The 23,833-nt window shown below is 35.1% G+C and overlaps 1 protein-coding gene across 2 annotated transcripts in view; it reads right to left on the bottom strand.

Annotated features, from left to right (window-relative positions):
- Window positions 1-23,833, bottom strand: part of vrk3 (VRK serine/threonine kinase 3) — a 69,046-nt gene that overhangs the window by 14,294 nt on the left and 30,919 nt on the right. For both annotated transcript variants that reach the window (XM_028809404.2, XM_028809405.2), the window contains exons 6-10: window positions 19,819-19,874; window positions 17,585-17,651; window positions 16,078-16,162; window positions 14,057-14,159; window positions 1,575-1,667 (exon numbers count right to left, since the gene is read on the bottom strand). In XM_028809404.2, the coding sequence (XP_028665237.1) occupies window positions 1,575-1,667; window positions 14,057-14,159; window positions 16,078-16,162; window positions 17,585-17,651; window positions 19,819-19,874 (404 nt within the window). The remainder of the gene's footprint in view (window positions 1-1,574; window positions 1,668-14,056; window positions 14,160-16,077; window positions 16,163-17,584; window positions 17,652-19,818; window positions 19,875-23,833) is intronic.

Below are 23,833 nucleotides of genomic sequence, written 5' to 3'. Positions count from 1 at the left end.
CCGGGATAATTTAGAAAAATACCGTGATATAGAATTTTGGTCATACCGCCCACCCCTAGGATATACTATTGCATTTTGCCAAGTTCCTACAAAGCGCAAAGTATTTTGGGTATACCATCTACTGCTCAACAGTAGTTTATACTTACAGCTCATACAAATTTCTCTCTGTTGCAATATTTTATATCCAATAACTAGGTGCTTGTTTAGACCAAAAGTCAGTAAACTCTGACCATAGTGTGCAACTGTGACATTTTAGCATTGAGGTGGCTCTCTTTTCTGATGATACAAGTATCTTTACCAAATGCAATTGAACAACTTGTAACAAAGTTGAGAACATCCCATAGTTTTTAAATTAAACATATTATATCACAGACATAATTGCTTCCAACGCAATCAAATTGAAATCTTCCTACCTGACTAAAGCTTATAGTCATGTTCTGTTTGCAAACAACTGTTTTAATAAATTAATTCATTGAATCACTTAAAAAATAAAATAAACCTAGTAATCAAGATAATATACAGCAAATAAAAATTAACTGCAAAATAATTTATTATTACAACAAAGTTAGAAACATTTATTAGGTAGCTAAATCTAATGACTGAATTCACAGAAGCAACATATTCTGAATGTGTTTTTTGTTATGGTAACACAAAACTTGCTTTATTAATAATGTTAAACTTCTTATAGTGAAATAATTTTTAAAAAATTTCAAATGTTTAAACATTTTAACTGAATAACAGCACCTTTAGTTTTGCTGTCACACAAAATCTGTTTAAAAGTATTGTACTTTGTTGCTAAAAATGTTTTAATTACATCTGATCACGAAGATAGCACATTATAAAATAACAATTTTCCTGTTGATTATTATATTTTCAATATATTTTGTATGTAAGAGAAAATATACAGGTATACTGATTACAAAACAATTCTTATGTCACTGTATGAACTGCCAAGCTGTCACGTCTCTTCTTACTGTGTCATATTTGTCTTAGCTGAAGGGATACACCTGCATGTACAACAGCAGAAATTATACAGCATGTGACCTCCATCACAGAAAAACTCATAATAGAAAACAACAACAGAAAACAAATAATACAAAGGTTGCAGATAATTTACCATTCAAATGTTTGTGTAACCTAGCAAGCTAGAGGTCCTTAGGCTAAATGCTTCTGTGTTATTTATGAATATCAAACTGAGGGGCCTTATACCATCAAATATTTATTTTGTAAGCCCCTATAACCATCATTATGTTTAAATGAGTCAATATGGATTACAGGATAACCATACTTGTAAACTGTTTGCTCTTGTTAGCAGAGATCCAATGAGAAAAGCTGAGTAGTAGGCTGTAACTTTTTTTTTTTTTTTTTTTTTTACCTTTCTGGCACAGTTTTTTAATTTCCGCAGGATGCCTGCACCCAAAGTGAACACTTTGCAGTTTACAGATGGAAAACAACAGTCACCAGAAACATTTCCAGCAGGATTAAAAATGATGCATAAAATGATTAAAAAAATAACAAATGTGAATAAAAAGTATATAGCCACTTGAAAAGACATTGTGAGTTACATGACTTGCCTGATGAGGGAACTCAAGATTGACATATATGTTGCCTGTCTGGATGTCTCCATGCACATACTCATTTTCATGGATGTACTCCAAAACCTCAATCTGTCAACAAATGGTAAAAAATATTACTTTTTTAATGTGGATGAAATGCTGATGATTTCTATGCTGTCAGTGCCAAGGATTTAAAACATTCCACTTATTCAGTGCATGAATCTGTGAACTAATAGGATGGCTACCTATAGAACGCATATGCATGAAGGTAAGAGCAGATGTAAACAGGAAAAATCTATCAAGGTCAGCAAAGAAATAAATCATCTTATCATGTGTATGCAAGTGGCATTATCATTCTCTATGAAACCTTCCCAGCAGGCCTACTAGATTCATCATACTTATCTCCCCAACAGCCTGTGAATAGCTATGCATACTCTTTGAGAGAAGCCCAACGTTACACCGTATGATGAAGACAATAATGGTAAAAATTAGAAACATGTTTACTCAGTATGTTGAAAGAGTAAACAAGGAATGAGCATTGCAGAATAATATAAGCTTCTCTGAGAAGTGAAATGCAGCAAAGACATACCATTTTGGTATACCTCACTACTATATCATGTCTGGGCACTTCCATTATGATAATGGCTAATAAAGTAATATTAATGATGTTATATCATTCGCATTGCACTCAGATTAGCATGATAAGCACAACCACAGGTCAGGGAATGACGATTTGTTTCTGGCCCACATATTTTCCTTGAATCCTCAGACATGCAAAAATGCTACATGTGACAAAACTGTTTTCTTTGACTATCAACTTTAACAGATCAGACCTTGTATAACTCCATCAACAATCAAATCCTGAATTTCTGAACAAAACCTCATACACACTGAAGTAGCTTAACACTGGGAAGTTTGGCAGTGTCACTACAATCCACAAGAAGAGAGACAAATTAGATACCATAGGCCAAAACTCTCAAGCCAAATTATGAATACTATAATAAGATATAAATCAGAAGACTAATTAAAATAATATAATAAATAACAGCCAGCATACAATCATAAGAGGAAAAAACAGCCAAATCAATTTGTTAAGACTGTCCTGAATATACAATTTGAGTAGTAGACAAGAGTAAAGCACACAGTATATTTTGCAAACATTTTTAAAAACCCTTTGATTCAATACTCCACCAAAAATGAATTTTGAAACTGGTATCCAAGCTAAACTATAAAAGTGGATATCAACTTGGTTAACAGGCTGGAAACAAAGAGTACAGAAAAGAGAAAAATGTTGTGCACTGGGTGAAGACACCACAATGGGCGAGTCACTCATGGATCTCCACTGGAACTTTTCTCAAAGTTTGAAAATGTATGTAAATGTAAATAAAAAGACTGATTTTTATATCCTCTTTGACTTCTATAAAAAACTGAAAACTGTAAGAAGACAAGAAAAGTAATGTTTTCTCATACCAACTTGTTTTTTTTTTTCATAAATATATACAGTGATCCCTCGCTATATCGCGTTTCGCGGCTTCACTCTATCGCGGATTTTATATGTAAGCATATTTAAATATATATCGCAGATTTCTTGCTGGTTTGCGGATTTCTGAGGACAATGGGTCTTTCAATTTCTGGTACATGCTTCCTCAGTTGGTTTGCCCAGTTGATTTCATACAAGGGACGCTATTGGCAGATGGCTGAGAAGCTACCCAACTTACTTTTCTCTCTCTCTCTCTTACTTTCTCTGATCCTGACGTAGGGGGTGTGAGCAGGGGGGCTGTTCGCACACCTAGACGATATGGACGCTCGTCTAAAAATGCTGAAAGATTATCTTCACGTTGCTACCTTCTGTGCAGCTGCTTCCTGAAGCGACATGCTGCACGGTGCTTCGCATACTTAAAAGCTCGAAGGGCATGTATTGATTTTTGACTGTTTGTTTTTCTCTGTCTCTCTCTCTCTCTCCCTGCTCCTGATGGAGGGGGTGTGAGCTGCCGCCTTCAACAGCTTTGTACCGGCGGTGCTTCGCATACTTAAAAGCCAAACAGCCCTATTGATTTGTTTGCTTTCCTCTCTCTTTCTGACAGTCTGTGCTCCTGACGCGCACTCCTTTGAAGAGGAAGATATGTTTGCATTCTTTTAATTGTGAGACAGAACTGTCATCTCTGTCTTGTCATGGAGCACAGTTTAAACTTTTGAAAAAGAGACAAATGTTTGTTTGCAGTGTTTGAATAACGTTCCTGTCTCTCTACAACCTCCTGTGTTTCTGCGCAAATCTGTGACCCAAGCATGACAATATAAAAATAACCATACTTCGCGGATTTTCTTATTTCGCAGGTGGCTCTGGAACGCAACCCCCGCGATGGAGGAGGGATTACTGTACCCTGTTTTACACCTAAGCAGACTTCACAGATTAAAAATTAAATCCTGCTCTTCACATATACAAATATTGCATGTTGTGAATCTTAGGTTTGTGTACCTTGGCACACTATTTTGTGTTGTACTTTATTATTTTTTAATATAATTTTTTATCATCATATTCATGACATAATCTCCCTGCCATGTTGGTGATGACTTCAGGTACATTATTATTTTATTAGAATGCTCACAACAGGTCATGTGGTTATTGGCAGTAGTTTTCATGTGATGTTCTTTTTGCTTATGCTGTTTAAAACAGAGTCCTGAAAGCAGTGTCCAAGTAATAAGCATAAAAAATGTATTCAAAAAACATTCTGTTTACACTAGTTATTTACGGAAAGGATCCTAAAGCAGTCAGTTGTCTTTTGCTATGGTTATTTTGACTTTTGAGTTTGGTTTGCATTGGAAGCACACGGCAGCCAATTAGCCAAATATTAATGCCCATTTTGTAGTGGGGTTGGTCAAAAATGTATGGATTCTGAAATGTTAAAGTATACTTATGCTAATATATCATCAAAATGGTCTTTCATTTGTGAAACGTCTTTATGTTCATATATGTTCTATAACACTGTTAAATTTGCCAATATATAGTAAGATAACACAACAAAAAGAAAAGGAAAATATGAGAAAGATAATTTTAATCTGCCACTGTATGAGACTAATATAAAAAACTTATAGTTGGCAATAGAAGAAGCCAAATACTGACCTACAACATCACTGCAGCTTTGGACACACTAAGTTGCTTCAGCCTCTTTGAGCTGCAGAATACCTTTGATGACCAGGCTTGGACACATATGCATAATACTAAAGATTTAGCAAAGAAAAGCACAAGAACTTCTACACACTCTGAAACATGCACAGAAATTTGAGATAATTATAAAGATACTCTGCATTTCAGCTGCTGCACAAAAGTGTGGTATATTAACACAGTCACATAATAAAGAATGGCCAGAGAGTGGATTATGACCTCTGTAAGAAAGCTTGTAAGATCTATTTTTCCATCAACTGAAAAGATATACAACAAGCTTTACTATCCTAAAAATAAACCTGCATTACAATACAGGATTTTAAATACCTCAAACAAATAAACATATATTGAAGAAAACCGGATAACCAAATGAGCACAGCTTGTTGACTATACTCCTATAGTCATGTGAAAAGTACACCCTGTGAAATGTTTTTTCTTTTTTAACATGTGTAGACATATCAAGATTTGATCTTCATTTAATAATATCCTTAGAAAAAGGTGATATACATGAAAAAAAATTAATGAATATTTGAGTTTGCAATCATTTTCTCAACAAAAAAATGAACAGAAATGTAATTTCTGTCTGTTGAAAAACAAGTCCGCCCTTGCCTCTAATAGTTTGTATTACCCCTTGAAGTAAGCACTTCCTAAACCTGCCTAACAGTCTTTGATGTCCATTAGTAGAAAAATTAGGAGACAAAAATCATACCTTGATGGTATTTTCTGGATGGCAAAGGTTTCCTCTTGGTACGCCTCCCATGTAAATTTGTGTAGCCATTTTCTAATAGTAGACATAGACACTCTGACATCAACAGTGGCAAGAGCTATATTTAGGTCCAATGATGAAATTCTAGGAATCTTGGAGACTCCTTTCAGCATTTTGTGTTTGCTCTCAGGCAGAACTTGCTGGGGCAGCCTGGCCTGGACAAGATGGCAGTTGTCTGAAGTCTTCCACACTTGTAGATAATCTTCTGGACAGGAGAATGGTTGATTTGGAATTGTTTGGAGAACTTTTCATATTTCTTCACAGACTTCCAAGAACAAAGGCCAAGCTCCAATGTTTATTAGTCAATGTTTATTAGTTTATTTTTGCCACAGAAATAAGCAGCTCAGATTTAAGATGAAGAGAGGAGTATGAGGCTAAAGTACAAGATGCCCATTTATTTTTCATTTTGATGATATATTAGCATAAGTATACTTTAACATTTCACAATCCATACATTTTTGACCAACCCCACTACAAAATGGGCATTAATATTTGGCTAATTGGCTGCCGTGTGCTTCCAATGCAAACCAAACTCAAAAGTCAAAATAACCATAGCAAAAGACAACTGACTGCTTTAGGATCCTTTCCGTAAATAACTAGTGTAAACAGAATGTTTTTTGAATACATTTTTTATGCTTATTACTTGGACACTGCTTTCAGGACTCTGTTTTAAACAGCATAAGCAAAAAGAACATCACATGAAAACTACTGCCAATAACCACATGACCTGTTGTGAGCATTCTAATAAAATAATAATGTACCTGAAGTCATCACCAACATGGCAGGGAGATCATGTCATGAATATGATGATAAAAAATTATATTAAAAAATAATAAAGTACAACACAAAATAGTGTGCCAAGGTACACAAACCTAAGATTCACAACATGCAATATTTGTATATGTGAAATACAGGATTTAATTTTTAATCTGTTAAGTCTGCTTAGGTGTAAAACAGGGTACAGTAATCCCTCCTCCATCGCGGGGGTTGCGTTCCAGAGCCACCTGCGAAATAAGAAAATCCGCGAAGTATGGTTATTTTTATATTGTCATGCTTGGGTCACAGATTTGCGCAGAAACACAGGAGGTTGTAGAGAGACAGGAACGTTATTCAAACACTGCAAACAAACATTTGTCTCTTTTTCAAAAGTTTAAACTGTGCTCCATGACAAGACAGAGATGACAGTTCTGTCTCACAATTAAAAGAATGCAAACATATCTTCCTCTTCAAAGGAGTGCGCTTCAGGAGCACAGACTGTCAGAAAGAGAGAGGAAAGCAAACAAATCAATAGGGCTGTTTGGCTTTTAAGTATGCGAAGCACCGCCGGTACAAAGCTGTTGAAGGCGGCAGCTCACACCCCCTCCGTCAGGAGCAGGGAGAGAGGGAGAGAGAGAGAGAAAGAGAGACAGAGAAAAACAAACAGTCAAAAATCAATACATGCCCTTCGAGCTTTTAAGTATGCGAAGCACCGTGCAGCATGTCGCTTCACGAAGCAGCTGCACAGAAGGTAGCAACATGAAGATAATCTTTCAGCATTTTTAGACGAGCGTCCGTATCGTCTAGGTGTGCGAACAGCCCCCCTGCTCACACCCCCTACGTCAGGATCAGAGAAAGTAAGCGCAAGAGAGAGAGAGAGAAAAGTAAGTTGGGTAGCTTCTCAGCCATCTGCCAATAGCGTCCCTTGTATGAAATCAACTGGGCAAACCAACTGAGGAAGCATGTACCAGAAATTAAAAGACCCATTGTCCTCAGAAATCCGCGAACCAGCAAGAAATCTGCGATATATATTTAAATATGCTTACATATAAAATCCGCGATAGAGTGAAGCCGCGAAAGGCGAAGCGCGATATAACGAGGGATCACTGTATTCAGTTCCTTTCATTCCTATGTTGGCACATTTTCACTTTGTTTTATTTTTGCTTAATTACCTTAACATTTACTAATTTTTGCCCTCTTTCAGAGTTACTCTATTCAGTCCTGTAGGACAACTGTAGCTGTACAAGTTTAACTGTGGTCCATGTTTTAATTTGCAGCTAATTCTGTGAATGAATTCTGACTGCTGCCTGATATTTGATTTGAGAGTGCAAACTCAAACAACTTTTTTAATATTTACATTTTCATTACCTTGCCTTTTGATATACAAGTCAAAAATTTGCACACACCCAGAAATGATGTTTTTTGGTAGAAACTGACACATTTTTTATGAAGATACAGTAGCAATTTATTTAAAAAGACAGCCAAACTATTACAAGTATTGCTAATGGTTACTACTGCTTGAAATAACTGATTTTTTTTATTTATTATTCACATATGACTGCAAAACTCCATTTTCAGAAGCCATTCTTTCAGTGTTCTAAGGGTCAAATTTCTTATCTTTATTTTAAATGGTAATTGGTTACTAGAGAAACCTTTGGGTTCCATGGTACTGGCATTCTTTAAGTTTAGTTTTGGGTTCAGAAATGGACAAAATGAAACGGCCTTCTCAAGAAAAATGACATTCTTTTTGTTTTATTTGTAGAATGAAGGTTAATTCTGGACCTAACTAGGACAGAAAAGAAAGGGACAAAAGAACACAGACATTGGATGGAAAGTGACTGGAAAAGCATATTAAGGTCAACATCCTGGAGTCGTCTTTTCAGTGATGCAGATGACACTGCTATTTAGTGTGTATTTAAGGAAGAAGCCAACTGAGGACCTGCAAGGTGTTTGTTTCTCATACTACTGACTCTGGTATACTTATGCTCCTATGCTGACAAGTTTCTTGAGAAAGCAGTTTAATTTTTTTTTTTGGCAACTAAACATTAGGAATTCCAGTACCTTACAACCCAAGTGAACAGAATAACAAGTTTCACCAGTGCTAATGCAATTACAAAATTTGCTCTAATACCCAATTAACATTTAAAATGACTATTTAAGGGTAAGCTAATGGAGTTGACCATTAGGATCCTGAAGGAATGGCTTCAGAAAATGGGGCTTTACAATCATGTGAATAATAAATTAAAAATCAGTCTTTGCTATATTTTTAAATTAATTAGTGATATCTTGATGAAAAAGTATTAATTTCTATTGAAAACATGAAAATTTCTGGGTGGTTCAGATCTTTGACTGGTAGTTTATACAAGCAGAGTTTATATTTAGCCTTAATGTTTAATATAAATGTATGACTTTTAAATACTGATATACTACAGGAACTCTTCTTCAGTGGCACTGTGAACTTAATCCATATTTTACAGTATAGTTAATGTGAATAATGGATAAAATATGGATTTTAAAAGCTCTGTCAATAAAATGTCCTAAACCTGGCATATTTCTCTAAACATGTGAGAAATGGGAAAACGTGAGGGGTTAAACTGCATTATAAATCTAAGTAAGAAGTGCAGAAACTAGTAAGACAGAAGTTATCTAAACAGAGAATGATAAGTCCAACTGATTAAGAGTTTGGTTTCAATGAAAATCTATAGCTACTGTGGGCCTCCGGGACTGGAATGGCACATTTTATAAAAAAAAATTAAACATTTTATAAATTTAAAATACTATACATATAATCAGCTCAGTCATTTCATTTTTAATAGACTGAGTAATAATTTGATCAATTTTAGACTAATGCTGTTTTAATACACAGCTGTTCATTTCAAAAATATATTTCAATTATTCATCAAGACTTCTTTTTTTGTACATAATCACTAACAAGATATTATTTGAATTTCTAAACCCAACCTAAGATTGTGGCGTCCACTCCCAGTGTTAAATAGTCCTCAACTAACCTACAGAAAACTGTAACAAACTGAAAAATATGAACCTCTATTTTTTGTTCTTTAATATTTTAGAGTTCTGTATTATTTCATATTGATTAATATGAGTTTGACAGTATGGTTATATTATTTAGTGCACTTTTCCCTTATTTATCTCCGTAGAAGTCTACTGTTTATCTAAATTATTACAGCATAATTTATTACTTAACCTGTTTGCTTTAAGTTTTGGTAACTTGTGAGCTTTAACAGGATGGTGAAATTTTAGGTTCTGTCCCGAGACGTTCTTTTTATTGGCCCAATGCAAAAAAATATATTACCAGAATGATTTATATTCCAAATAACTTGTTCACAAACAGCACCAACGTCCCAAATATAATTGGTTCAATACTGCAGCTAATAGTGTTTAGGGCTTTCAATGTAGACCAATATTCCTAAACTCCTGTATAGGACATTACATGATCTCTAGGGCCCACAATTTACCGCGGCCCATGGAATTTAATGCCACGCCGCGGAATTTAGGGTTTTGCAGCAGTAAAACGCCACGCTGCGGAATTAACCTAACTGCTGCATAAAATACCAAATCTGAATGAAATCTCACCATTTGAGGCATATTGATATTAGTAAGATTAGTTTTGATTACTTCTTTAAGTTCTTTGTTTAGCCTATTACATCATCTCATTACGTCATTAGCCCTTCCGTTGGAAGAGTAAACATTAATTTTTTAAGTCGATTTATAGCATTGGTGGTACTTGTAGCAATTTTTAAATCGATTTATTGGCTGTGGTAACAATTTGACCTATCGTGTACTTTACAATCAATTAGGCTTATTTAAATTTAGTAAAATTAATCTTTGAGTATGGCCAATAACAATAACAAGCAACGTAATAAAACTGCAGTGAATATTGGACCGGAACAGCAAGTTAAAGAATTTGGACAGGATAAATTCTACGCCGAAAGTGGTTTCCTGTGGTGCAAGACTTGTAACGAACCGGTCGATCATGTTAGACGCCAAACTATAATTGATCATCTGGGGACAAAAAAGCACATAGAGCGTGCAAATAAACGACAACATGAGGCCACGAATGACCCCACAAGCAGCAAACGACAAAGTACTATTACCGGATGCATTGAACAATCAAACTGCTGCCAAATATACGTTAGTGATGGAACTGGTTGAAGCATTTATGGCAGCCAATATACCGCTTGAGAAAGTTGACAACCCTACCATGCGTAGTTTTATGCAGAAGAACCTGAAGGGCGGTGGTGGAATACCGCAGGCTAATACACTGAGGGAACTATACGTTATAAGAATTTTCAACCAACAACAGGCTAATATAATAGCGAAGCTAGCCGGACAGAAAGTGGTCGTTATTGCCGATGAAACAATAGATGTTGTTGGACGTTATGCTGTGAATGTGCTTATTCAACCGCTCAATGCTTTTAAACCAGATGAATGCACAGCAATGTTAGTGAACACAGATTTTTTTAACCGAAGTGAACAATGTAAGCATTGCGCAACTAATTATCCGTACTCTGACTGAGGTTAATGTGCACTTCAATGACGTTGTAGCTTTTGTTACAGATAATGCAGCTTATATGAAAAAATGTTTTCTTGACAGTTTGTGAGGAATACTGCCAAATGCCATTCATGTCACATGTTGGGCCCACATCCTGTCATTAGTTGGAGAAGAGTTTCATGAAGCACTACGACTTTGTGATATCCTGGCTGCTTCTGTCAAGGCCATATTCTCCAAAGCATCAGGACGTCGTGCTAGATATCTTCATCATCTGCGACAAATGAAAGTCGAAAAGGCAGTCATGCCGCAAACTTCAGTCATCACAAGATGGAACTCTTGGTTCGAGGCTATGCTGTATCACGCTGAGTATCTAGATGATTACATCTCGTTCGTTGCAACTGAAATCGAACACAGTGGAGCTACAGTCCAGTTAAAGAAGCTATCGGCTTTGCTGCGAAGTACTGATAAACTTAACGAGCTGAGAGCTGAACTTGAATTTGTATCTGTTCACTGCCAGCCAATTATGAACACTCTGACTTCTTTAGAGGCACAGTCATTCATGGCTGTCGATGACTACAACAAAGTGTCTGACTTACTGTCTTGCCTGAAATCGTCCGGATTTCCAATTGCAACCAGCAACTGTGAAGATGCAAAGCACAATGCTGCTGCTAAACTTGAAGAATATTTTGTGGGAACCAAACAGCCGGCAATAGACCTATTCAGATCTGTGAGAATATTTGATCCACGACAGCTACCACTCTTATCGAAGAATTTTGCTGATCATGCACCATCAGTGCCAACAATGATGGCTGCAGCAGATGAATGGTAAGCTTATCTGGACATAGCATCTTGTGAAGTAATTCCAGCTGATATCACTGCTTTTTGGCGTGCCTTAGAGGACAGACTGCCTTGCTTAGCAGCTCTTGCTAAAGTTTACATTGCGTTGCCGATCTCTTCTGTTGATGTGGAATGTTCATTCTCAAAATATGGATCGGTGTTGTCACCACTGCGATATTCTCTGTCACAAGAAAACCTACGAGCTTACAGTGCCATTTTCTTCAACAATAAATAAACAATAACTTTAGAAACATTATTCGATAGTTTGTTGAGAATAATATTATACTTACATATGTTTCAGAATTGTTTGCCTAAAGCACAGGTGTCGAACTCCAGACCTGGAGGGCCGCAACGGCTGCAGGTTTTCATTCTAACTCTTTTCCTAATCAGTGACCAGTTTTCACTGCTAATTAACTCCTTTTCCCATCATTTTAACAGCCCTGTTTTTAAGGATTCAGTCCTCTCAATTGATTCGTTTCTTCATTAAATGGCAGCCAAACAGAAATGTGATGTGAAACGAGCCAACAGATGACCAGCTAAACAGGGGTTTCAAACTCCAACCAATTTCACTCCAACCAGTTTCTTAATGAAAAGCCAATTCTTGCTGTTAATTAAACCCATTACTTAATTCCTCGGCTTGCTGCTGCTCTCTTTCTGCTATAGCAGACATTTCCCAAACTGTTGATTTTCTGTTTCTGATTATTGACCTGAGAGATCAACCTTACTGAGACCCTCATCTTTCTTTATGTTCAGTTAATGTGGTTAGCTGATCACCTGTTTGCTCATTTTGTGTCTCATCATTGTTTGGCTGCTAATTAAGGAAATAGAAGGAACTACGGGGTCTGAGTTGAGTTAATTAAAACTAAGGCAAAAGAAGCTAATTAGCAACAAAAACAGGTCACTAATTAAGAAGGTGGTTAGAATGAAGACCTGCAGCCATTGCGGCCCTCCAGGACCGGAGTTTGACACCCCTGGCCTAAAGCAAATCTGTGGATTAAAATGTGCGGATGTGAACGCTTTGATATACCTATTTGATTAGTATTACGAATTATGATTGATTATTATTAAGGATTAAGAATAAGAAAAATTGCATTTATTTTGCTTGGGTTACGAATTAGTCTTATGGAGTTCTGGTACTGCATTTGCCGCGCTGCAATACACCGCGGAATTTAAAAAAACATGCCGCTTGGGCCCTAATGATCTCCTAAGGAAATGCTGTTGAAGTCAATTCATCAAACAAGTGTCTTGTAGCATGAGGAGAGCAGCAGGGCAGACTAATTTTACATAGCAGAAAGGGTAAATGTATTTAGAATAAATGCTGTGACAAACTGATAAAATTCTAACTTTCCTTTAATGGCTACTGATAGGAAAGCTACTCCACTGCTGCAAAGTGGCTTTCTTCACAATGATTAAAGTTGTAATCTGAGAATAACTGACTCTAAGCACATGTTCACTTGGAACATTGTAGCTTTAGAAAAAATCACTATGAAGAAGTGAAAATTTCATTACATGGCTGACAAAATAGCACAGCTCCTAAAATAAATTGCACATCACCTCCCAAGCAATAAATGCTTGACTTTGCAAACTAAATACACTATTTGTATTTTCATTTCAGTCAGTCAGTCATTGTCCAACCCGCTATATCCTAACACAGGTTTCTTTACATTGATTTCATTAAGTTTAAGAATTGTGCCATCTACTGGATGCCTCTTCAGAAACATATGCAGAGCACCCAAAGTGCAAGTAGGCAAGGAATGTTAATTAACCTTAGTATCAGTGTAAAGTTTCATCCTCACAGCACACATTTGATTCACAAAACAGTGCCAGAAATAATACAGTAATAACTTTTCTGGCACCTATAATTTCTTGGATGAAACCACAAAGACGTAAACATTGTATAAAGGCATGGAATTTGTGGGAGTCTTTATCTAATTAAGGCTTTACATTGACCTATGTAAAATTGAACCACATAGCATGTACTCTTAACAAACAAACTGACCTACTTCAAAACTGAAAATATTCTGTAATTATTTATATTAATAGCATTACAACCTTTGCTGTTTTACAAAATCTAACTTGATGCTTTATTACTGCTAATGAAAGATGTTGAACTGGAAAGATTGTACGCTTCATTCAAAACTACTGCTCATTAAATCAGATTTTTTTTTAGTATTAATCTGTTTTATTAATTATTACGTTAAATTTCCAAACACATTGACACATTGTCAAGTTGATTTGTGAAGTTACAGTGGTCCATTTCAAGTGAGTATGTGAAGGAGTGTAACCTAAAATAGGTTTAACTCCTGTCCTAGGCTGATCTTTGTTTCCATTTACCGTCAGGAGAGGCTTTGGCTCCTTGCAATCGTATACTGGGTAAGTGAGTTCAAGCAATACAATTCAGATAAATATAATTATTTCAGTGCGCAAAGAAAAGGAACAAGCAATTCTGTTTTGAAAGCACTTACAATTTTAAGGGCAAGAAAAAGAACAGTCTTCTCAGGCAGCAACTTTCCAGTGTCATCCAGTCTTGACTGTAATGTTGTGCCCATGTCTGGAAAGATTAGAAACCTAACATAAAACAAAAACAAAACTGACTTGCAAAAACAATAATTATTTTAACTGTGATGTGACTATTGTGGACAGCAGTTTAACAGTTTTTCATAAGTATATGTACATACCAGGAAACAGCCTCCACTGAAGGAAAAAGTAAAAAACAGAGTTTTGATCTCATACATTAAATATTTTGTTAATTTCTGTACTTCGTCCTTTGCACAGTATTTGAGAAACACAGCATATTAAGAAAGAATGATTTCTTCTAAATGTAATTATTTTTTATTTTAAAAAACACCATAAAATGTTTTATACACCAAACAGAAACACAACATAACAAAAATGTTTTAACATAATTGAATTTTGGAAGTGATGACATTTAGAGAATGTATAAAAGATTCAAATGGCAATCATATAATTTGCATTAATTCTAGCTTTCATTTACAGATGAATGAAAACTGAATGATTGTTTTATTTCTCATGAAATAAAATCCAAAGACATACAGTATGCCTCAGGTGACCCAACTTCCATCATAAACAAGCTGTAAATATTAATAATTTTCCCAAATGAAATTTATGCATACTGATATGGTGCAATTATATATCTGCATATTAAAAAAAAAAAGTAGTTTTTGTTTCATTCGGTAAGAAAAGAGAATTATAAAAGCAACATACAGATTCAGTCCATTGGCTTTCTTATCTGTCAAATTAGCATTTTAACCTCTTTTTAAGTGATTAGGATACATTTGTTAGCCTAAAGTAACAATGTTTAACTAAAACAATTAATTACCTTAGGTAATCTAAACAATGGTGCTTTATGTAGTATTTAAAATATATTAAAATGTGACAATTCTAAAGCCAAACCATTTTAAAGAAAGCAATTGATTTCATATGATAAAAGTGGAAAGGTTGTAGTAACTGTAGACTAATCTAAAATCATTAAGCAGAAAGACAGGGAAGGAAATGACAACCTTAAAGAACCAAACTCTTCAGAAATGTTGAGCTGCAGATTTATCATAGTGTGCACTGGAGAGGAAAACCACTGCAGTGCACTTGAGGATCAAATGAATGATAAACTCTTCTGATTTAATCAAAGTGTAGTTCAAGATATCACTTTCAGGTGGCTATATAGCTTACTTTCCTCTTATTGACAGACACGTCAATAAGGCACAACAAACCTGAACAGATTACTCTGTAGAATGAATATAATTCAACCAGAAGAATCACATGCCTTCACATCCAGTATAAACCATTTCTAATTGTCTTCATCTGGTATTTTCATAGAAAAATGCATTTTTCCAGTGATGAGTGCTAATTGTTATTACTGTTTAGTGTTAATTTATTTCTGTGTGTGTTTTCAAAATAAGTATGCAGTTGCTAAATTAAAGTAGTACTAGAAACATCTTTCAGTATAGGTACAGTATGCAAAGTGATGGACACTGCTGCTTCATAGTTCTTGAACCCATGATGTACTCCTTGTTGGGGTATCTTCTGGGAAGAGTTTGCATGTTCTACTTGCACTTCAGTAGATTTTCACCTGGAATTCTAGTTCCCTAGTATAATCCTAAAGCATGTTAAGAGGCTGACTGATGCCCATGAACTGACCCTGTGGGGGTAGGCATACGAGTATGTCTATGTGTGAATGTAGCCAGTCGCTATTGCCAGGATATGCTTTGACTTCCTGTGATCCAGTGAACCGAAAAAAAAGCCAACTGTGTTCAGAAAATGAAGCGGAAAAGATGTTCAGTGTAAAAATTCAAGATGTTAAGACATTAATCCTTCAGGTTTTCCATTTATTCTTATGAAAGTGAAAAAAACACTCAGTTCTCATTTTTAACCAGGAGATGGTGTATCATGAGGATAATTATGTAGATTAATGAAAAAAAATATATTTAGTATCACATTAAATAATCTTCACCATGCAACAGGTTCATACCTGTAAAGATTTGAATGAAGTCCAAAGCCAACACAGGTAGGAACTCCCAGAAAATCCATTTTGTGGAGCTTTTTCCATTTGTCAACTACAGAAAACAACAAAAATTAAACAGACAACAAAACAGTCTGTGTCTCTACTTTATTCTTTACAAAATAACATTGGTCTAAGACTGCACTCTAAGCAGCAACACAAAAAATAAATTTTGCCACTAGTGCAAGTTAATAACAAAAATAATTTGAATCTTGTAAAAATTAATTTCAGATTCACTTATGATAAAACTAATGCTACAAATGTAGGTTATACAAAACAATCCATAAAGGAATCAGTCCTTTACCAAAAGTTAAACACAGCCTTAACAAGGAATGAATGATCTCTGTACGTGAAACTGATTTTGAGGAAATGGAAGACATTCCACAAATACATCGAAGATTAATCATATATGAAAGTAATAGTGTTCTTACAAGATGGTATGTCCCCAGCAAAATCTAAAATCACATGTTTAAACGCTTAGACGTTAGAAACCACTTTACGGTGTTCACAAGAATTATTTGTCCACGCTTTGAAATCAATTTAGTCAGGCAACTCATCACTAACCAGAACGAGAAATCCCCCACATATATACTGCTTGATGGCCCTTGATGTCTATGCAAGATGTTGAGCTCTTTGGAGTTACCCATTATTTTTCGTCCTCTGGACACAAATCTCCCATTTTTAAGCCAGTTTTCCACAGGAATTTACATCCTTATTATAAAGAGTAAACCAACAGATGTCTTCAGAAAAAATGATCAAAAGGACTTAAAGTTGTACATACTACAACAACCGACTCCTAATCGCATATCAGGGTCAAAGTGGTTCATTTTCATGAAAGATAAAAAAAAAATAGTGATTGGTAATATATCTGATCATGAATATGGTAATATTTTATATATTTGATTTTTTATTGATGGTCCTAGCCCTCTAAGAACCACTATCAGAAGGTTAAAAATGATAAATTTCAAACATAAGCATGTGGGGTATTATTGTTTTAACCTGTTTTGAGGTCAGTGATTATGAATATGATGTTGCTTTCATCTTTTACTAGGGATCTAGCCCTCTATGGTTCTCTGTTAGGGTGAAAAATGAAACTTATTTATTACAATTGAGAATACATTTAAATTATTCCAAATATTTGACGCAAGTGTTCTTGTAAATTATGAACTTCTTCCTCATGAAGTAAATCATTATATTTCTTTTGAACGCTTTGAACTGGAGTGGCTTATGCTAATTCAGATTTTTTTTATGTTTACAATTTGTAATCCACATTACAGTATGGTGTCAAGTAAAATGATAAACTTATGAAAACAAACTTAAAACCATAGTTCATCAAGTACCATTTTGACATTGATAAGTGCCACATATACTAAAGCCTTCAGCCAAAAAATGTATCTAACTGACTAATCTTGCCTTCTTTCTTATTGAACTAAAGAAATTTAAGTACATCGAGACAACACATCATCAGGTTACTTGCCTGATGCTGGTTTTGCTGCACGTTGAAGGAAATTCTGCTCATTAAATATTTTCCCCTCCTTGGCAGCCTTTGAAGGAAATATAAAAATTGATTATAACCATTACAAATCAAAAATTAGTTTATTTTACTGATCATAATTTTCTCATTAAGTGTTTTGATGCAATGCTTAGAAGAGGGGCAAATTTTAATATTGTTAAGTAAAAGTAATTATTCACAATATACGTAAAAGAGAATCTCATTAATGTAGGTATGTAAGAGGACTCCTAGGTGATTTCAACAAAGGCAGAACTGAAGAGACTCCATATAATTAAAATCACTTGCATACCATATATAAATTAAAGGGTACATTTGTGATGTGTAAATGACCCATAAAATAACTTCTAGTAAAAAATTTGTGCATTCAGCTTCTAAATTCAGCATGTCAGTCTGCACCGTTCATGTAGGTTTTCACAAAGTCCTGTCAGTATAAAACTTTACAAATAATAACCCTTCATTTATTACTTTTTTACAAAGGAACTTTGAATAAGATGTGTCAAATGCATAGCACAGTTAAAATCTTTTAAAGTTCATTTGAAGGTTTTCAATGATGTTCAATTCTGGGGACTGCGAGAGCCACTGTAAAACATTAATCTTGTATTTCTTGAGGTACTTAATAGTAGATTTTGAAGAGTGCTTTGGATTGTCTTGTTGTACCTGTAGAAGCAATTCTTTTCTCAGCTTCAGTTTGCTGACTGACTGACATTTTCTTTGATTTGTTGATATTTACTTGAATACATTTTTGCCTGTACTCACACTATGTCTCCTGTGCCACTGGCTGCCACAAAATCAAAAGTTGGCAAGATGATTCCTTTCTAGAAATGCTGCTCCTTCTTTTCTCCAAACAAAACATTTTAGGTTGTGGCCAAAAAGTTAAAATTTAATACCACATTGCATTCCAAAGTGCCCCTTTCTTATACTATTATTGTTTTGCATGCTTAAGATTTTTTTTTATGATAAGGTCACAGGTAAGGTTTACTTCTGATCGTTCTTCCATGAAGACCATGATCATATAAGTACTGCTGTACATTGCAGCAGTGTAGCACAACTCCTTTCTCAGCTAAAACAGCATGCAGGTCCCTTGCAGTCATATGGGTTTTATTGTTTGCCTTCCTGCACAATATACAGTACAAGCTGTTCTATCTGTCAGCTTGTTGGTCTTACAGATCATGCCTTGCCCCTGACAGTTCCACTTCACTCCCATTTCCTTAATGACATTCTGGATTGTGGAAATTACTAGCTTGAACTGCTCTGATGTTTTTATATTCTTCCACTGCTTTGTATGCATCAATTAGTTCAATTTTCATATCCTCAATAGGTTGCACAGAGGAACCTATGGATGAGTGTTGCACAATGTTTGAAGAATTTGTTAGGCTCTGGAGCTGTCATCATCTGACAATTCCTAACCAGACTAACAACCTAAAATGTTGTGAGACCTTAAAAAGGTTGCCCAAAACTTTGGAAATGCCACATTTGGCTTTTGTTTTTTTAACATTTTTTTAGTCTAATAAAATTTAACTATACGTTAACGTTTTCATAAAAATGCCATTGTTTTAGTTTGTTTGTTGTCAAAGTTGAATTTATTATTTTTTGCTTTGTATGGCAACAAATTATGAAATTTGACCAGGAGTGTTCAAATATTGCATGGACCTATAAGTGTGGATATGTACCCTTTTTAAGGAATTCGCACTTGCTTCAGGGTTCATTTCTTCACTCCATCACACGCTACCAGGATGAGCGCTGGTTCTTGCAATTCCAAATTGGACCATGAATGCAAAGATATTTTTTAATGAGTTAAGCTGATGCCATACAACTTTAGATATCCAAATTTGATTTACAGTCAATGTATCTAAAAAGCATGCAATTTAATTGGTATCTCTAAATTGGTCTAGTGTGTACGTGAGTGTGACTTAGAAAGGACTGGTGTCTTCAGGGCTGGTCTCTGCGTTGTGCATAGTGTTGACATCCCATGAAATAAATGGATGGATTTTTTTTAAAGACTGGCAAAAACATATGGCTTCATCCAAAACATAAAGCACACAGGAGGCAGTTCTTTGCCTTTATAATATATTTAATCATTGTTAACTCAATGACAAAATTAAAACACCCAGAACATTCCTCGAGTTGAATTTATTACACACATCTGCTGAAAAACAATCTGTGATTTTAGCTCTGTGCATGTTATATAAATGTCTTACCAGTTTGACTATGTGCTTGTAGTTATCAGAAAAGGCTCCAGAAGAACTGATCACAGCTGAGAAAGTAAAAAAAGATTGGTGCAATTAGAAATTAAAAACAAAAAAAAAACAAGAAATGAAACAATTCAAAAAATCCCACCAGCAAACATGAAGGTAGAACATAACCATGTTAAAAAGAAAAGGTAGAGGGTTGTGTTGTTGTAAAGCCAGGTATATTTTGGCGATTAGTTAATTCTCTGCATGACAACACAGTAAGGTAAGGAACTATATTTTCCAGTTTATTTTCTGAAAAGTAACAGTTGCAAATAAGGATGATAATGCTTACCCCATTTTCTTTACATAATTATACTTTTGTTTTACTTGTTTTATTTAAAGAGTAGCAAACATTTATCATACCTTTTAATCCTGTTTGATGTAAATCTTTGTAACACACATGAAACTGAGAGAAAGAATTTGAACTCTGTTTTGGTGCTTTGGGAGGGGTGTTCGTTACTTTCTTCTCTAAACTGACTGAACAATTAAGCTTTTTTTTCACAGCACTTTCTTTTAGATCAGATATAGTTTTAATAATGTGCTGAACCAGGAAAGAGAAGGGCTACCACAGGTTGCTGAGAAGTTTGTTATACCTTCATTCACTTCCTTTTCCCCAATTTTTATCATGTTATACTTTAGTTACAGGATAATAGGAAGATGGCATGGGAACATGGGAATAAAGAGCACATTTCTTCCCAGCAGAGAAGAGCACTCTGACACTTTTATGACTTAATGGGAGGTTTACACATAGTGTGTTATAGTGTTATACTTCAGGTATGAATCACTGGGACTCTCAGAACTGCAATAAGACCTTCTGAATATGCTATTGGGGGTAAAATGGGACACATTTGCTTCAAAAGTAGGACAGCCTATATACAGTTATCTAACTACACACACTTTCCAGAAAAGAAACATAATTTATTATGCACACTTTGATTTATATTTTAGCCAGCTCAATACAAATAAACTCTTTGTTACTGTGATTAAACTATATAGATGCTCTTCATAACTATATTATGCTCTTCATAAACACATGATCCATAAATTCCAATTCCAAAAAAGTTGGGACACTGTATAAATTGTAAAGAAAAACAGAATGCAATGATTTGCAAATCTCATAAACCCATATTTTATTCATAATAGAACACAGAAAACATATCAAATGTTGAAAGTGAGACAACATGAAAAATATTAGCTCATTTTGAATTTGACGTTTCAAAAAAGTTGGGACAGGGGCAACAAAAGTCTGGAAAAGTAAACAGTGCTAAAAAGAAACAGTTGGAAGAACATTTGGCAACAGGTCAGTAACAAGATTGGGTATAAAAAGAACATCTTAGAGAGGCAGAGGCTTCGTAGTATAAGAGTCCTGGTGCTGAACTGGCCTGCCTGCAGTCCAGACCTTTCAGAAATTGAAAACATCTGGCATATTGTGCAATGAGCAACAAGAATCCTATAGCAGACAAGAAAGGGACAACATTCCTCTCCCAAAAGTGCTGCAACTGGTATAGTCCATTCCCAGATTTTCTGGAATTGGGGTTATAAATCATTTAAACGATGCTTTCTATGGATTTTGAAAAATACATTTCTGTAAAAAACTCACCTACCCAAAATTATAAAAATAAATTCCTGTAAAAAAAACTCTCGTTTGTCCAAAACTACAAATACTGAATTTCTACAGGAGTGGAAATTCAGGGGTACATTTTGTTGGTCATCTCTGGACAAGGTCTAGCTTTTTTTTTTTTTAAACATGGTAACCAAAACTGCACACAATACTGAAAACATGAGAGTGCATTGTAAGTTGTAAGTAGAAAATTCCATTGCATGAGTACGCCAGTGGTTCTTAAATTTTTTCCTCTGGCGATTTACAGTTGGATGTGGAGTGTCATCCAGGTGGATCCATCCCCCTTGCCAAACTGTAGCAATTAGTTGTCCATGCTCCCTTGGAAAATCAACAATGTTCATTGCCCGAGGGGATTGTTTTCCCCTTGCAAGCAGGAACCCATCGCAAAACATTTTGCAAACTACACCTCTTTCTCATTCAGTACTATTGTAATTCACGAACTTGCATGACCCATATACAGACATTGCACAACCCATAGTTTAAAAAATGCTGCAGTACACAAATTACGGTGCTGGAGAGTGACAATGTGCTATTACCACATACAAATTAGAATTTAAGGACCCTGCAAACATCTAACAGTTGTTATGATTGTGAACATTCAACTAGACAGGTTTCCACTGTCTGATAATTCAGGGATCTCCTTCCTTGCTTAGCTCGTACCCAGATACTCTACAAATTTAATAAGCATTTTTAAGTGACATTATACTGAGAATTAAAGATGCCACCCATACATGTCCAGGAAAGAAATTTTGAATAAAATAATACTCTTTGAAATTTTTTGTACAGAAGTACATTTGTCACAAGCTGAAATAATTCAAAGAACTAATATACAGAGAAGGGCACACTTGTATCCAGAAACACCTAATTGGTATGAAAGGCTGAAACTCTGAAACCATGTTAGAAAAACGATATAGAATGATAGATAAGGCACAATTCCTAAAATAACATCAAACTACTATAGTGCTCTGAAAGAGAAGACATAATAATGCATAACCTACTGTAAAGACTGTAGGAAACAGGAACATCAACTTTAAACAAATTCTAATCAAAGCGGAGGCTAATGTGAAATGGATTAATCATGCTAAGTTATGAGAGACTTCTACCATAGTATGTGCCCTGATACAGCGACCAAAAGCTAAATGATACAGCATAATCAATTCTGTAGCTTGCTTCTTGACATTTGCTTATTAATTCTGCAATGTCCGTCAGATATAACATGAGTATAAGTTTACTCTATAAGTACCTGCTAGGTCATTAGATATTAAATCAGTTAAGCATTTATGGAATCTGGTGCAATAGGCTATTCTTACAGGAGTAGGCCAACATTCAAATTCCAAAGTTGTGACCCCTCACTGAATTCATACATTAAGGAATTCAGCCTGATGCATTGATTAAAATCTAGAAGTAACATAGTATTGAGTTAGATGTATTCATAAATGCTGCAATACATATTAGATGAAAGAAAAGAAGAAAGAAGTAAACTTCCTGTTTGTGAAAATTATCTTAAATTATGTTCCAAACCTAGAATCAAATCTTCAAAAAACACATTTAATAGCACTTTATTTCTAGCATTGTGAACACAAAATTCACCAATTATGAGTATTTGGCCTAATGGGTTGAATTCAAGACAAAAAATAAATAAAGTAAAAAAAAAACAAAAAAAAAAAACATAAGTGAACAAACTGTTCTTGTGGTTCTTGATGGAAGAATCCTTTGCTTGAATTACAGTTATAATTCTTTTTGGGGAAGTTGTGCCAATGCAGCACATATAAATTGCAAAGGTATGCCAACTCATTTTTACAGATTTGCTCCAGGTTACTCAGACTGTGAGTTGGCCACTAATGGACTATGATGCTCTATAACTCACTCCACATATTTTCAACTAGATTCTGGTCAAACTATACTGCTCAAAAAATTAAAGGAACACTTTTTTAATCAGAGTATAGGATCAAGTCAATGAAACTTCTTGGATATTGATCTGGTCAGATAAGTAGCAGAGGGGGTTATTAATCAGTTTCAGCTGCTTTGGTGTTAATGAAATATAATAATAGGTGCACTAGAGGGGCAACAATGAGACAACCCTCCAAGACAGGAATGGTTTAACAGGTGGAGGCCACTGACATTTTTTCCTCCTCATCTTTTCTGTTTTTTCACTAGTTTTGCATTTGGATATGGTCAGTGTCACTACTTGTAGCATGAGGCGATACCTGGACCCTACAGAGGTTGCAAAGGTAGTCCAACTTCTCCAGGATAGTACATCAATATTTGCCATTACCAGAAGGTTTTCTGTATCTCCCAGCACAGTCTCAAGAGCATGGAAGAGATTCCAGAAGACAGGTAGTTACTCTAGGAGAACTGGAC

This window comes from Erpetoichthys calabaricus, chromosome 9 (assembly GCF_900747795.2).
Source record: "Erpetoichthys calabaricus chromosome 9, fErpCal1.3, whole genome shotgun sequence".
Taxonomy (NCBI): domain Eukaryota; kingdom Metazoa; phylum Chordata; class Cladistia; order Polypteriformes; family Polypteridae; genus Erpetoichthys; species Erpetoichthys calabaricus.
The sequence above is the reverse complement of the archived record's forward strand: the minus strand, read 5'-3'. Positions and strand labels throughout refer to the sequence as shown.